At 37.5% G+C, this 16,790-nt stretch overlaps 1 protein-coding gene across 6 annotated transcripts in view; it reads left to right on the top strand.

Moving 5' to 3' along the window:
* LOC122564085 (NF2, moesin-ezrin-radixin like (MERLIN) tumor suppressor b) overlaps nucleotides 1-12,271 on the top strand; it is a 73,181-nt gene extending 60,910 nt beyond the window's left edge. For all 6 annotated transcript variants that reach the window (XM_087977424.1, XM_087977423.1, XM_043718616.2 and 3 more), the window contains one exon: nucleotides 9,934-12,271. In XM_087977424.1, coding sequence (XP_087833550.1) covers nucleotides 9,934-9,990 — 57 coding nt within the window. In that variant the 3' untranslated portion in view covers nucleotides 9,991-12,271. The remainder of the gene's footprint in view (nucleotides 1-9,933) is intronic.
* The last annotated feature ends 4,519 nt before the right edge of the window (nucleotides 12,272-16,790 follow it).

Raw genomic sequence — 16,790 nt, 5'->3', positions numbered from 1 at the left:
ACCCAAACAGCAAAGAGGGAAATATTATTCACAAAGCAGAGATTATTTGAATATGGCAACAAGCCTGGCAGATACCTCGAATACCTTACTAGAAAGAAAAAGGCTCCTCAAGCCATTACGTCCATTAGAGAAAGTGCTGGTACCCTGACTAGTGATCATAAAAAGATCAATACAGCATTTAGAGAGTTCTAGTTTGAACCGTATAAATCGCAGGACTGTGAAGATAGAACTGAGAAGATGGAATCCTTCTTTAAAAATTTGGCCCTTCCGGCTTAACCTCGGAGCAGGTGTCGATCTTGAATGCCCCCCAGGAAGTACTCGATGCGGTTAAGCAGCTTCAGAGTGGCAAAGAGCCTGGACCAGACGGATTCCAGGTTGAGTTCTATAAAGAATTTATAGGGGAACTGACCGGGCCACTCATAAATATGGATAATTACTCACATAGTCAGGGCTGCCTCCTGCCTTCGTTAAGAGAAGCAAATTTCTCTTATTCTTAAAAAGGCAAAAACCCCAGAAGATTGCTCATCAAATAGATCCATATCATTACAAAATTCTTTCTAAAATGTTAGCATTAAGATTGGAAAGGGTCTTACCATACATCATAAAAGAGGACTAGACAGGTTTATAAAGGGCCACAGGTCAACTAATAATATTAGAAGGGTCTTAAATATGATACAAGCCTGTCAACAGGGAACAATACCAGGTTTTGCTGTCTCCTTGGATGCAGAGAAGGCATTTGATTGGGTAGAATGACCATATCTTTTTTATACACTGGAAAGGTTCGATGTTGGAGTGTGGTATTTACTAAATGGGTTTCAGTATTTTATAATGATCCCAAAGCAGCGGTGATCACCAATGGTTTAAGTTCGGATCGCTTTAGTGTTGGCAGGGGTTGTCGTCAGGCATGTCCTCTTTCACCATTATTATTCACGCTAGTGATTGAACCACTGGCGAAAGCTATATGAATTGTCCGTAAATTAACGGCTTTGAGGGTTGGATCGGGCAAATATAAAATCACTCTACATGCAGATAATGTCCTCCTCTTCTTAAGTGATCCTTTGATATCCGTGCCCCGCCTAATCCAAGTGATCAATTTATTTGGTATGTTCTCAAGCTGTAAAATCAATTTTATGAAATCTGAGAGCATGCCGCTGAGAGGTCTTGCCAGTGTATCCAATTTATGGGACGGATCTTGCTTCCCCTTTCGGTGATCACTAAAAGGTTTCTGTACCTAGGTATTTTTATCACCCCAGTATTTGGTCAGCTGTATAAAGCTAATTTCGTGCACTTATTAGAGAAAATAAGACCGGACCCTCAGTGCTGGGGAGATCTCCCAATATCCTGGTTAGGCAGAGTAGCCCTAGTTAAGATGAATATTCTACCTTGTCTTCTATATCCTATGAGAATGCTCCCCCTGATGCTGCCGAGACAGGCGTTACTTAAGCTTTACGGCTGGCTCGGCTCCTTTATTTGGAATCATAAACGGCCCTTATCAAATTAGAAAAGCTGTAGCTCCCACAAGCAAGGGGAGGATGGAACTTTCCACATTTTAGGAGGTATCAGTTGAGCTCCTTATTGTCTTACGTAGCTGATTGGGTCCCTTGTGACCCACAATCAATCTGGTTAGATATTGAGACCTTCCAAGCAAAATGTCCCCTCATCAACCTTTTATTTATGGATAAGATGAGAGCTATCATGGACTATTGTATTAAATGCAATTAAAGCCTGGAGGATAATGCGACAAGATGAGGGTAACCTGCAAAAAACCTCCCCTTATACTCCTATAGTGGGAGCACCGGGATTCCAGCCAGGGGTGACAGATGCAACATTTAAACTTGGAAGTCCAGAGGTATCTCCTGTTTGGGAGACCTGTTTGATAGGGAGGTTATGATGTCCTTTGAGCAGTTGTACAAGAAGTTTGGACTGCCTAACAGGGACCTTTTTCAGTATTTCCAAATACGAGATTATATACAAAAAAAGACCGCACGGATTGGATAGGGAAAGGAGAGTGCTACGGCTGATGGGGCCCCCCTGCATTAGTACTCTTTATTACTCATTACATAATAACGTATCTAAGGACATGGAACGATTATTTAAAACCTGGGATCAAGAATTGGGGTTGGAAGTCTCATTAGAAATGTGGGAGGACATCTTGGAAAATGCCAGAAAGATCTCTATTTGTAATAGAACTCAGGCTATTCAATTAAAGATACTCCATAGGGCTCATATGGCACCTGAACGATTCGCAAAATTCAAGGCAGGAGCATCCCCAATGTGTCCTAAATGTAAAATAGAAGTTGGCACACTCACGCGTTGTCTATGGGAATGCCATAAGTTCTGTATGTATTGGGACAGAGTAGCGAATGCCTTGACAGAGATCTTGGGTACGGAGATTAGATTGGATCCAGTGTCTCTGCTTTTGGGTTCTTCAGATTTTCCCTCCCTGGATGTGTACAGGAGGAAATTATTTACCATTCTTTCTTTCTGTGCAAGGAAAAATATTTTAGAGAATTGGGTAGCTGAAAGCCCTCCAGGACTTTCAAACTGGTTCAGGTTAGTCATGGAATATATCTCCCTTGACTTCCTCACAAATGTGGTGCACCAAAAAATGGAATTATTCTATAAAACATGGCAGCCCTTTTTGAACTACATCGACACAGATATCTCGGCCATACTGTCCAGGGCTTTTGTCTAGCAGCTGGTAATGGTTCTGGAATCCCGTACAAATACAGGTTTTATTATGACTTGATGTAAATCTATTTTGAGCATGTTATTTAATTATTTTGTTGTTTATTGCTAGTAATGTATGATATCCTATTTTACGTTTTGGTTGTTCGTAGAATAGATTAGTAGCTAGTTGGGCTTTTCTTTTTTTTTTGTTTTTTTTCTCTTATTTAATTTTATATTGATGTTTATACTTGTTTGTACTACTGTAATTTTGTAAAAAATCTTTAAAATTTTCTTTTTTATATATAAAAAAAGTGTCATTTTATTTTACAAAAGTTCAAATCATTTCCAGCTCCTTTATTTGTTTATATCACTGAGCTGGCAGGCAGGCCAACTTACTTCAGACTTGCTGTATTCCTCTTTGAAGGTGGTTGTTTTACAGCAGCATTGCTGTAGGCCTGAAGCTCATTAGACCAGCCTCACTTGGCAATTTCAATAGAAGAAAATAATTTCTTCCCATGGGTAAACCATAATTTATTCGAAGGCTGTAGATTTTTGTGGGATAATGTGTGAAGCTTTGCTCTTGCTGTTTTAATTTTGCATGGAGGATGAGTGTGCTTGTACTTACAATCATTAAAAAAAAAGTAATAAATCTAAACGCAGTCGATAGAATTACAGTGTAATTTGCCAACATCAGCAGTTTGAAAGATGCCTGCCAGGATTAGCATGGTTCATTTGCATTAAAATAAATAAATAAATGCTACAAGTCTACACTAACTGGATGTGTGCTCAAATTCATAAAGTAAGGTTATCATATTATAAGCATTCATCTCTACAAAAATTGCATTCAGTAATGAAAAATTAATTTCTGGCATTAGCAGTAAGTGAACAATGGAAAATGTCAGCCGCCATATTAGACATATCTGTATTTTATTTCCAGAAGATGCAAAAAAGAATTAAAATAATATTTTGTATAATGCTGTAGAAATGCACCAATCCCATTGAATTAGCACGGGTATTGTGAAGGCTGTGAGGGTTATAGGTATTCAACTATTCTGATTACTGTACTATGAGGCATTTCTTCCATGAAAATCTATGTTTCTTTGAGAAACAAAAAAACTCCACAACATTTTGGGAAATGAGTGCAGTGTTTATGCTAAGGTTATTCTACTTAAATACTAGTATGCATAACAAACATACCATTCATTAAACTGGTTTACTCTGCATCTGTCATTAATTTCAGAATTGGAGAAATCCAATATTGTAAAGCAAACAAGGGAAACCTTGGATAAATTCTAAATTTAACACTGGCGTTTTAAATGTTTATCTTGTCATGTTGCCAGGATTTGAGAAGGTGTTTAGCCACTTCAAACTCTTTTGGTAAGGTGCAAACCATTCTGTCATTGTAGCTAGTTGATTTACTTGACTAGAGAAATTACAAGATGTGGGAATATGGTAATAAATTTGGTAGAAATTAGTTTGTAAGGATTGGTGAACTCTGTTGAACATTCCATTTTCTAAAGTACGTTTTAACTTTTTTAAAACTGTAGCATACAAAAAAACTGATCAATGTTCTAGTATGGCAGTATAATGACACTCAATTAGGATAAAACTACAACCTGAATTTGCACCAAGTCCAACTCACCCAAAGTCCTGCATGACTTCTGACATATACGGGGTCCCTGACTTATGAACGCTCTTACTTACGAACATGATTGCATACAGGGGTGTAACTTTATAGACCCAACAAACGAACATTTCCTGTACTTCGGAATAGCTGCTTTACATTGTCCTGTATTGTGTTCTAACATGTACAAATTCAAGAAGTGTGGCGCTGGGAAAGCACAGCAGGTCAGGCAGCATCCGAGGAGCAGGGGAGTTGATATTTCGAGCATATGCCTTTCATCAGGAATGGCGAATTGACAAAGTGTACAAATTGACTAGTGAATACATGCCAGAATGGAACCCATTTGCAACCCGGGGACTCCTTGTATACATCAAGCATTTAAATTATAGATATAAAATAGATTCGTAACTTCTCAATATTAAAAATCTCATCTTTATATTCAGATCTCTCCATGGTCTCATCCCTCTTTAACTGTCTAACTTGCTGCGATCCTGCAACCCTCAAATCTGTGCACTTCTCCAATTAGGCTTATTGTGCATGCCTGATTTCTTTTCCTCAGCTATTAGCAGCTGTGTCTTTAGCAGATTTGGCCTAACTCTGGAATTCCCTCCCTAAACTTGCCTCTCTTTCTTTTTACTCCTTTCAGTCACTTCTTAAAACCCACATCTTTGACCAAGCTTTTGCTCTTTTGTTCTGTTATCTCTTAATGTGGCTAAGTGTTGTCTGATTAATGTTCTCAGAATGTATTTTGTGATGTTTTACTGTGTTAAAGGCTTCACTTCACTTCACTGGTTTAGTCTAGGTTTCAATTAAGAACTGAGATGGAGTAAATGCTATCCTAAATTAATTTGGATTCACTTTGAATGTACTTTGTCTTACCTTTCTCCCTCAACTGCCTCTTTTTGTAAAAGAAAATCTGTTCTCTGCATTTTACACTGATGTGAAAGTCATTGACCATGGTTAATAACTTGTGAAGTATGTCAGAGACTATATTTCAACTACATCAGCATATGAATTACAAGCTTAAAGCCTCCAGGAAATTAAAGGTAGTTAATGCTGCATATGCTATTCAGGTGCTGAATGTTGCAGTTACCATATAACAAAGATAATTTTGGAACTATGACATGCCAGTCAACTCTGGTGCAGACAATTTAAGAGAAGCCCAAAATCTAATGTGTTTGTATTCCCTAACAGTTATACCATGCCTGTTCAGGATGACCTGTATCCAGACCCCTTGAAACAAGCCAGAGAATTGCAAAACATTGAGAAGTGTGACTAATGGTTTTTATTCTGATTATCTATTATATACTGTGACCGAGAGATTACTGGTATTAACAGTTGCACAAGAACTCCTTTGAGTTGAGTCATAAGTGTATTGTTCAAATCTGTTTACGGAATTCAAAAGCAAGACTTTGTCAACTCCTGCTGTGCTTTGGTAGACTAGCTTCAACAGTCTTAACATCTTGCTAAGTTTATGATAACCTGTCAGCTGGTTCTAGTTATTTTTAATTAAGCCGCAACATGTTAGCCCATAAGGTCATTTTGTAAATTGTAATTTTCTTTTGTGCGTCTGTGCAATATTTCTGTTATTTGTCCATTGTTATTTTGACTGTTTGTACCTCACTATTTTAGATTTTTACTGATTCCTTCTCAATTCGCCTTTGTGTTTTGTTCATCTCCTAGTGGTCTGGCTCCATAACGAGGACATATGCCTGTTCTTGTAGATTATTAAGATATTAATATGTTTATTGCATTCTAATTTTGTGTGAAATGCGACTTTTGATGTGATAATTTGCTCATATTTCCCATTCTTGATTCTAATGTGTGTGCAGTTGTCTTTAGAATTGAGAAAGCTTTTGAAAGGTTGTTAGAATGATTAGGGTCTTAGAATTATCGATTTTTACAGCACAGAAGGAGATCATTCAGCCCATCACACGCACTGCTGGCTCTGTGCAAGAGCTGTCAATTAGTCCCACTGTTTTGTCCTTTGTAGAATAGCCGAAGGAAATATTGTTTCACAAAGTGGCAATACCCAAACCTGTGTTGTAATTCTCCTCGTGGATAGGCAACAGTTAGTGGCTGCTACATGCACAATCCATTTGGGTTTCTTTATTGGTCTACTTGGAGAAACTTGCATGGCTTTATCCTCATTCATTTCTATGATGTGACAGTGCTCAGGAGATAGGAATGGAGTATACACAGCCTGTGAACACCAGTAACTGCTAGAATTTATTGCCCATCCTTAATTGCCCTTGAGATTGTGATGGTGAGTGCTTGGGTATTGACACAACATAAAAAGATGCAATGCTGACTATGAAAACAAATTTTCTCAACAAATGTCGTCTTCACATGACATTCTTTTGTCTGTGTTCTATATGTCCAGTATAATATAGGGAAAAGCTTGCAACATGTTCGTTGAAACCTCAGGATAAATGTAGGTATCTTTTCCCAATGTGTGGACTGTGTAAAACAGAGTGATTGCCTATTCAATCATGTTTGTTTCTTTTCCTTAAAGAGGACCCTGTATAGGTTTCACTTTAACCCAGAAACTTCATTGTTTGTCCTCAAGTTTCTGACAGAAGCTATTCAAATCTCTGTGCTGCATCCATTGGCCATTTGTTTACTGAGATAATTGGTTATTAAGCTTGGCTACATGGGATCTGTTGGCAGCCCCATTACCACCTTTTGTTATCTGCTCTTTCTAGAGGAGTTTGGACAGAATCAGAAGCTGCGTACAAAGGCATGATTTTTCAATATTAAAGATTTATGGCCTGCAAAGGGGACCTTTGTGTAGGATGCAGAAGTAAATATGTAGTAGCAGCAGGTGTCAGAGGGCTATTTTGCAATATGAGACTGTGTCCGCTAGGAATTGATGACAGCAGTAACCAGCAGGAGATATCACTGCTTATAGGATTGCTGGCTTGTGGACAAATTTTAACTTATAATCACATATTAAAATAGCTCATATATGAAATACTTGAGAAAGAATTATCTAAAAGCGAGGAAATGTGACTGCTTCTCACTGGGCTGTCAAATTATTTGATTGCCTTCACACCCAAGACTAACAGTTACGTTAAGAGATCATATTTGTAAGCAGTACATGCTGCACTGTCACCTTGTGGTGCAAACAGGAAGAAAGGGGAAAGTATAATTTAACAAAAACGTGCATTTACTGTATATAGTATCTTTAACTTTGTGAAATATCCTAAGACTGCTTCATGGGATCACAAAATTTGGCGCTGGTTCATATATAAACAAATAGTCAAAGAAATAGGTTTTAAGGGGTGTCCAAGTAGTGAAAAGAGAGGTTGAGGTAGATTTGGAGAATTCAGACGCTTGGCAACCAAACGTAGCCACCAATGGCAAAGCAATTAAAGTTGAGATGATCAAGAATTGCAGGAGGCAGATAATTCAGTTTAATCAGTAATGGAGTGGCAGCGCCATGGAGGGATTTGAAAAAAAAGGATGAGATTTTTAAATCAAGACATTCATCAACCAGGAGCTAGTGTAAATCAGAGGGCACAGGGGTGATGAAGTTAGGATGCAGGCTACAAGGTTTGGGATGGATTTATGTGCATCGAAGGTGAAAGATGAGCGGAGTACATTGGAATGGTCAGGTTTGGAAGTAACAAAGATACTGAGGAGAATTTAAGGAGTAAATGATGCAATACCAGAGTAGGGTGGACAGATGTGTACCACTCAAGTGCTTGAATCAGAACAGCTCAAATGAAAACCTGTTGAAGGGTGTTTTGTGGTCTGAGAGATTCATAAATGGATGCAGATACCTCTAGTTCAAAGCACATGCTTATAGTATGAAACAAAAACAGAAATTGTTGGAAAATCTCAGCAGGGCTAGCAGCATTTGTGGAGAGTCACTGGACCTGAAACGTTAACTCTGGTTTCTCTCTACAGATGGTGCCAGACTTGCTGAGATTTTCCAGCAATTTCTGTTTTTGTTTTAGAATCCAGAATTTGCAGTTCTTTCAGGTTTTTTTTGTCATAGTATGCTTTTGTTTCAGAGTGGTTTGTATATTAGGGATGTTTCCTTAGTAGCGCTACTTCTGTTTTCATTTTACTAGTTACTCCGCAACGGTCATTTTTAAAAACAAGCTACCACTTCTCACCACCTCCCACCTAATCTCCTGCTGACCATTCACCCAGCAAACAGCACTCCTGCTTACCACCTCCCCTTCGACTCTCCTGCCCCTCGACCCTCACCTCTTTTCCTTTTCAGCCCTCATGTTCACTGCCTCCCCTCTCAGCCTCCATCGATGTCTGCCTTTCCCTCTGATCTTCCTGTTTGTTACTCTCCCCTCCCCCTCCTCCCAAAAAAAAACTTGTTTCCTGTCTCTCAGTACCCCTGTCCTGGACTCACTGATGAGACTTCAGAAATGAGGATGTGAGAGGGAAGGCAGGAGTGGAATGTCAAAGTGATGACGGAAGGTTAGGTAGGGAAGTAGCAAATGGGATTATCAGCAAGCTGGAAGAAGTGAACTGGAGATGGGAAGTAGCAGTCAGAACATATATATAATGAGTATTTGAAGTTATTAACATTTTGTCTTGCCACTACACAGATTGATGTACATTTATCTGCCCTTGTAAATGAGAACAATTTTTATATAGTGTTCGCACTAAGGTTGGTATGTCGTGTTTGTATATTTTGTTTCATTTTTCCAAATATTATTCAGACCTATCGCTTCAAATTCTTATTTGTGCTTGAGCTTTGTACATCTTGTGACTGCATACAAGAAGCATGTTTCATTTGGGTGGAAAAAATATTTCAATACTACTACCCACAGTTATATACCTATGGTAAAATGTGGCCCCCTTGTGGTTATAAGTTAGAAAGCTTGTGTTAAGAACATTTGTGAGCTTGCAGGTTTTTAAGTTCTAATTTGGTTCAGTAGTAATATTCGTGCCACTGAGTGAATGCATCTAACTCTCAGATTGACCGATGTTTGCGCTCTCGGAAATGAAGGATATTGGGAACAGGCACACAAGTGGTATTGAAGCCCAAGATCAAACCTGATCAGAACGAAAAGGCTTAATTAGCTGTATTGTCGACTGATTTATTTCTTATCATCTTATGAAAAAGTTGTGGTTTCAAGTTTCATTCTGCAAGGGTCATCATAACAAGATGCTGCTTTGTCAAAAGTGCTGTCTTTGGGATGACAAATTAATCTGACCATTCATCATGTGGATATATGGAACTATTAAAATGAGAACCTAGAATTTTCTTCCATTGTCCCAACATTCTTCCTTTAATAAACACCATGAAAACATGAGTATAGCTGAAAATATGCATATTTTTGAGGGAATGTTGTGTGAAAAATTGACTGTAGGTTTGCCTGCAAAATAATAGTGATTGCAGTTCAACAAGTGATACATTAGTTGTGCAGGATTTTGGAAAATAGTGAGAATGTTGGAAATGCTGTATGAGTGCAAGCTCTTTCATTTAAACCAGTGCTGGCATCTTGTAGTTTGTTGCTTGCCATAGCTACAGTGTAGCAAATAGATAGCCATACAGCACATAAAAATGCTAGAATAAAACTTGGATTTATCTGCATACTTGGAAAGTATTGAACAATTTAAAATTACATCTTGTATGACTTTTTCTTTTATTTGCTTTTATTCTGCAGCTTAATCTACAAAGTGTAACAGCCAAGACACAAGTGGCCTTTCTAGAAGAACTATAATATCATTGACATTTGACTACCCAGCCTGGGAAATGGAATTTGATGACTATCTTCCTGCATTCCGGAGCCATCACAAAAGGCTGGATTTAGCAATAGATTCTTAATGAATTTCAGCTGCTACTTTTATAAGGTCCATTGATATTGCTTCAGAATATGCAAATATAACCCACTTCAACATGAAGTCAGACATACGTTTTTGTCAGCAAACTACATGGGAATTGTGCTTATGATTCCCAGTTATGACACTAAACATTAGTCCCATTTGCTGTTTATTTTACAAACAGCAACTATATGCTGTCAAAAAATCATGGATCTATTCACCAATTAAACAGTTCACTCAGCTGAAACATGACATTACCTTATCATCACTACTTCACCGCTCTTCATATCTTTATTTTTGTTAGTGCATGAAATAATATTGTGCATTTGAATTATTGGTGCCTGGCTCTTTACTTCAAAGATGTCCATCAGTTTACACACGATTATGGTTATTTCACAATGTTTTTGGTTGTTCTTTATTATCAATAATGTTTAGATATTCTTCTGGATAAATATGTTTTATACAATTGTTGCAAATATATAACGACAACAGTTTTATTAGCTGTATTCAAGTCAATGACTATTAGCTGTTGAATTCCAGTGATTGTGATATGGAGGATATTATGGCATTGTTGTAATATCACTAGTCTAATAATACATAGACCCAGGCTAATGTTCTGAGGACATGGGTTTAAATCGCACCATGGAATCTGGTGAAATTTAAACTTAGTTAATTAATCTGGAATATAAAACTAGTCTTGAGAATAGTGATTCTTAAATGTCCTTTGCAATAGCTGAGCAAGCCACTCTGTTCAGGGTGGGCAACAAATGCTGGCCTTCCCAGTCACCTCAAATCCCACGAAAAAATAACAATTATACAAGTATATAAACATAGAAAAGGTATACCCAAGCCATTTTGATTAAATTTAATTCTTTATATGCTGCAGTAAAATATGAGTACAATTGACCAAACTTCTTATATTTAAGACAATTTGAGACTTCTGGACTGATGACTACAGAATTGTTGTTACCTACAATTTAACTTCCAAGAGTACACAGTTTATAAAAACTGAATCCATTTCCCCTGTTAACTTCTTATATATTTAATATAATTATGGAGCTAACCGATAGACAACTGCTGTTTTCAAAGACATTTTTTTCAATTGGAATACCACAGTCTATTCAAAGCTAAAGTTTTGTCATTGATTACTGCTGTACAGAAAAAGACATTTTCAAACTAAAATTTTAACAGTCCCCAAAGGTTTCAAGTAAATTTGTTTCAGTCACGTTTGGTCTCAGCAAAAACAGGCTTGCTGGTCCCTACTGGATTTGTTTTAACAAACTGAGAAGTTCTGTTCAGGATTTCCATGCATTCTCTTCAATGTTGCTCATTTTTGATGACTAACAAGGTGAAGTGGATTAAAATGTCTGCACCAGGGTACCTTCTGTTGTTTCAAGCAATTTTGGCTTTCTCAAAACTGTCACTGCCATTCATACAATACATGAGGTACTGGAAGACTGCTGTCTTGGGAAATTGCAAGATTAGCAGGTCGTGAGAAAATGAAATTATAAAGGTAATGAAGTTGTCTAGTTTTTCCAGCATTCCAGTAATTGGAAGCTAATGGTTTGCTATTCTTGAACACCAAGGATTCCAGAAAGGCATTTTTAATGCCACTGAGTGTGTCATAAAATTATAAAGCACATTGGTATTTTCTGTGGATTATAGCATCTTTACTATATATCAAATAATTATCAATTGCACTCCTATTTATACAACTAGCCAGTTCTTTCTGCGCTTTGAATACCATATTTGTACTTGGAATCATTGGTTACAGCGCAAAGGGAGGCTATGTGCCCTGTCGAATCTGTGCTGGCTACTTGTACAAGCAAGTAGCTTGAGAAAACAATGTGGGAAGTGTGATGATATTAGAAAGGGGAGAAGAACTGAACTAATCAAATATAAAATCAAACACTAATTCCTTATTTTTGAGTCTTTTTATGTATGAACCAATGATGTCTTCAAAACCTTTTCTTAAGTGTTAATTAACTTATATCATCTTATCATCCTTTTCTGATACTGCTTTAATTATCATCACACTAATATTTACATTATTGGATGGTCCCTGCATTTGAGATTACATGAAGAAAATGTTGAAAGCCATTGAATTGACATGTGATTATTTATCAGGTGTATGTTATTGGTCATGATGCCACACCTAGAAATAAATTACTTTTATCCTTGCATTTTGTGATATTTTAACATTAATTACATTTGTTTGACAGTTGGTTTTTACTTTGTAGTCAGATTTACACTTGCTTTATCCTTAAAAATCAAGTTTATTTTTTGATTAATTTGCATTGTAGTTTTGAAGTATTGGGTTGCATACACATTTATTTAATTTGCATTTCATTTTTTAGGAAGAGTAGCATCGATATTTTAATGCATTCTGTTATTGTGAGAATATATGCAAACTTCCTAACACCTGTATCAGGAGATAAGAGGCTATGCTGTAAATTTTTCATTTGTATATTCCTGAACAATTATTGCTCTGAATAAACTTATCTCAGTTATTAGATTGCATAATAAACATTGTTATGGTATATTCGTCATCTTCTGGCATGATAAATAGTGAGTTCTTAACATTTTTCTGCCTTTTACATTTTCTCTATTATTAATTTAGGAATTCCTACTAGACTCACAACAGATAGGTTGGTGAGAACTATTGTCCATGAAACCATTGTGGATTCCAGATCAGGGCATTTATGAGGTGTAAAACAGGAGATCCAACTTCTTCTGTTACTCAGAATATCCACAACCCCTTTGTGGCAAAAATGAAATAAGTAAGGCAATTAAGTATATATTGTTGTTTTACTTGCAATTTAAATGCTATGATTGGGTCTTACTACTTTGGCCAAGATTCCCTTGTTCCTCCATGCAAAAGTTGTTGAGATAGCTTTTAATTATCTTCCCAAGTTGATAATTCTTTCTACGTTTAGCACCTTTTTAAAGATATGTATACTTCATAAATATGGCACCGGACACAATTCTCATTCCCAATGGTGCATAGGCTAGTAATTCATTGGTTTGACAGGGTTTCAAGGGAGCACGGGTAGGAAAGACACATCATGTCAGGTGATACTAAAAAATAAGAGTGAAAGAAACATGGACACAAAAGTTCATGCACGTAATCACATCACTGGCAAAATAAGTTTTAAGTCACATACCTCCCTTCAACTTTATCCAGCATTAGCTTCCAATGCTGATCCCTGGGTAAAGACTCAGCATTTTACCTCCTTGACAGAGTTCCTGGCGTCTTCAGGTTTTTCATTTGTGCTGTACACCAAAACACCTACATGTGTTGCTGTCTCATGCACAGACCGATTGGTTTATTGCTGCCCTGCCCCAACAGTATGCTTTAGCCAAAATATGTACAAATGGAGACACCATCTGAGGCTAACACTATTGAGTGGCGTCCCTTGAATTACATGCCGTCCCAACTACTGCATTTCCCACCTCTGAGTTCTTTTCTGTATATTCACTGGATATTTTTGAAAGGCCCCTTTTTTTCACTTAGAATAGCAGATGAAAGCACTTCTGTCATACTATCTATTATTTTTGTTTGTGTTAAGGTTTTTAGTTGTCCTATGACCCTCTGATAATCTATTGTCCTTTCTCCTTCAATGTGTATCCTTTCACTCTACTATACCTTTTCCCACTGCTTTGCTTCTCTCAAAAACAAAGTATTATGTCAGCATTTTAAAATATACTTTGTATATCACATGATCGTTAGAGCCATTGATTCACGAAATAAGTAAGATTTTGTATCAAATCAGCAAAGTAACAGGGAGACTGTTACAGTAAAAGTGACACTTCCAGGAAATGTAGAATGTATGGGATATTTTAAATGTTTTCTTATGAAATTCTGCCCCAGCACTGATAGCAGTCCATCCCCTATAGATTCAAAATGTCTGCATTACTGAGAGTTCACACAGTTAGCCTCTTTGTCCTCTGAGAGACAGTTGTAAATGTGCCAGAAGTGCAGTGAACTTCCCTAATGTCATATTGTTAGGAGGTGGAAGGAGTGAACTGTCATCCTCTCATCTTACTATTCTGTAGTCACAACACAAATTTGAGTATTGTTTGAAAAAAAAGACATTTTGTCAAAGACAAAGAGAATTTTGGAGAAAACCAATTTAAGGGGAAAACCTACATTTATACTCTGGGAGAAAACAGCACCAATACATGTTAGTGATAATTGATAATTAACCACCAAGTTTTGTTAAAGTTTCAAACCAGGCATGTTGACTGATTGGTTAAGATAATGCACTGAGAAAAAAGTGTTGAATGGCTGTCACCTGTTTTAAGTTGAAACAGATTCAGTGTGTGTATATTTTCTTTCAGTCTACAAACAACAGGATCTAGTGTGTTAATAGATGTCACTTCCAATACATACATGTGTCACACCGCAAGTTTGCTTAACCATCCTAAATTGGCTGTCAGCATAATTCCGTGTACACTGAGGATATTCAGCAAATGATGTTCGATTGCAAAATGGCACCTAATGTTGAGAATTTGTTTTGCATTTTGTAAGTGCAAGCTAGTTGGGTAAATTCAGTACTTTGCTTGTTGTGAACAGCTCAAGCTACATGCTGTTTGATTCAATTCCCTAACCTTTGGGACATTTAGCCTCCATGCCTGGTATTACATTGGTACTGAAATAAATATACCGTATAATTCATCAGTGTGATAGGAAGGAAGTCATTTTGCTTTATCCAGTTCACAATATGATTAGTTTATTAGTTTATTAACAGCTTAAAAATACGGGGTAGACCATTTAGGACAGCGATGAGGAGAAACTTCTTCACCCAGAGAGTGGTGGCTGTGTGGAATGCTCTGCCCCAGAGGGCAGTGGAGGCCCAGTCTCTGGATTCATTTAAGAAAGATTTGGATAGAGCTCTCAAAGATAGTGGAATCAAGGGTTATGGAGATAAGGTAGGAACAGGATATTGATTAGGAATGATCAGCCATGATCATATTGAATGGCGGTGCAGGCTCGAAGGGCAGAATGGCCTACTCCTGCACCTATTGTCTATAGTTTATACTTTATTAGAATAAAAGGATCTACTACCCAGGTTTCTTTAATAAACTGAAACATTGTGATGAATTATAAAACAAACTTGATTGCATGAAGGCACAAAACTGGTTAACATGCACAAACACCAAGGGAAGAATTTGGCCAATAAATCTTAATTCTTGGAAGCCAAAAGTTTTTAAATACTTAAATGGCTATTGATTTGCAGTTCTGGTACACAAATATGTAATTGAACAAATGCAATTGTCACTGGGGACCTTCGAAAACGTAGTCATTTACGAAATATCTACAAACCCAGAGGTTTTCAAACAAGACCAACAGAAAACCAACAAGTGTTGTTTTTTCTCTATATACAAGAGCTGAGCTTTTTTCAACTGACTTCGAAAGAATCCAAAACAATGCCCAAAGCAGAAAGTGGAACATGGTTATTATCCTCTTGTTCTTGTCATTCAAAACAATTCAAAGTGAAAGAGAATGTAACATATTGTCTCCATTTAGAGAAAGATTGAATTACAGAAGTGGCAGGAAATTGTGTTGGATGTTAACCTGTGTGGAAATGCAAGGCATTTGAAAAGATGCATACACAAGTGGCAGGGGCCTGGGCCCAACTATCTTCAGCTGCTTCATCAGTACAGTATCCCTTGAACATCAGTTCAGAAGTAATGTTTACTGATGAGTAAGTTGCACACAGTCAGGAAAGGAGAGATCACACCTGCAGTGAGACATCACCTGTGTGAGAATAATTCTGGGACTTTGGAATTTGGTGCAGAGCGGAAGAGGTGCATTTTGCTTGGCTTTTTCATTAATGGTTGGTAAGGCCCTTTAACAAGATAAGTAGAAGCCCAGGATCAGGAGTCCAGCACAAAAGAAAGTTACATCACACGGAAACCATATGTTCATTGGTTGGTAATTGCTGCTAATTTGCCTATTATACGTACAGAAGCCTAAACACTCAACAGTTGGTTTCACAACAGTTTCTACTCTACTGTTATTAGAATACTGAATGAACTCTCAAACCCTTAACCTTCGCCTATACCTGTGTTTTGTTTTTTGCCGGTTTACCTATTATTTCTATCTATGCTACTTAACTATGTGATCTGCCTGTATTACTCACAAGACAAAGCTTTTCACTGTGCCTCGGTACATGTGACAATAAATTCAATTCAATTCAATAATATAGGAGTTGGTGAACCTCATTCATTGTAGTTTGTAGTATCTACATCTGCAACAAATGTTGGTTGAGAAACAACCTCTCAGATTGCTGAGCTGGAGTCTGAGCTTTGAACACACAAGGGACGGGGAGAGTTCCCTGGATGCTGTGTTTCAGGAGGCAGTCATACCCCTTGGACTAACTAACTAAATTCAGCCAGGGCCAGGAGGGTGTGACTATGAATGAGGCAGGTAGAGGGATGCAAGAGGTAGTACTGAAGGACACAGAGGACACAGCTTAAAAATACGGGGTAGACCATTTAGGACAGAGATGAGGAGAAACTTCTTCACCCAGAGAGTGGTGGCTGTGTGGAATGCTCTGCCCCAGAGGGCAGTGGAGGCCCAGTCTCTGGATTCATTTAAGAAAGAGTTGGATAGAGCTCTCAAGGATTGTGGAATCAAGGGTTATGGAGATAAGGCAGGAACAGGATACTGATTAAGGATGATCAGCCATGATCG

This window comes from Chiloscyllium plagiosum, unplaced genomic scaffold, assembly GCF_037043375.1.
Source record: "Chiloscyllium plagiosum isolate Xiang-an unplaced genomic scaffold, Cpla_swu_hap1 HiC_scaffold_31, whole genome shotgun sequence".
In the NCBI taxonomy this organism is placed as follows: Eukaryota; Metazoa; Chordata; class Chondrichthyes; order Orectolobiformes; family Hemiscylliidae; genus Chiloscyllium; species Chiloscyllium plagiosum.
This window is presented reverse-complemented; position numbering and strand designations above follow the sequence as displayed.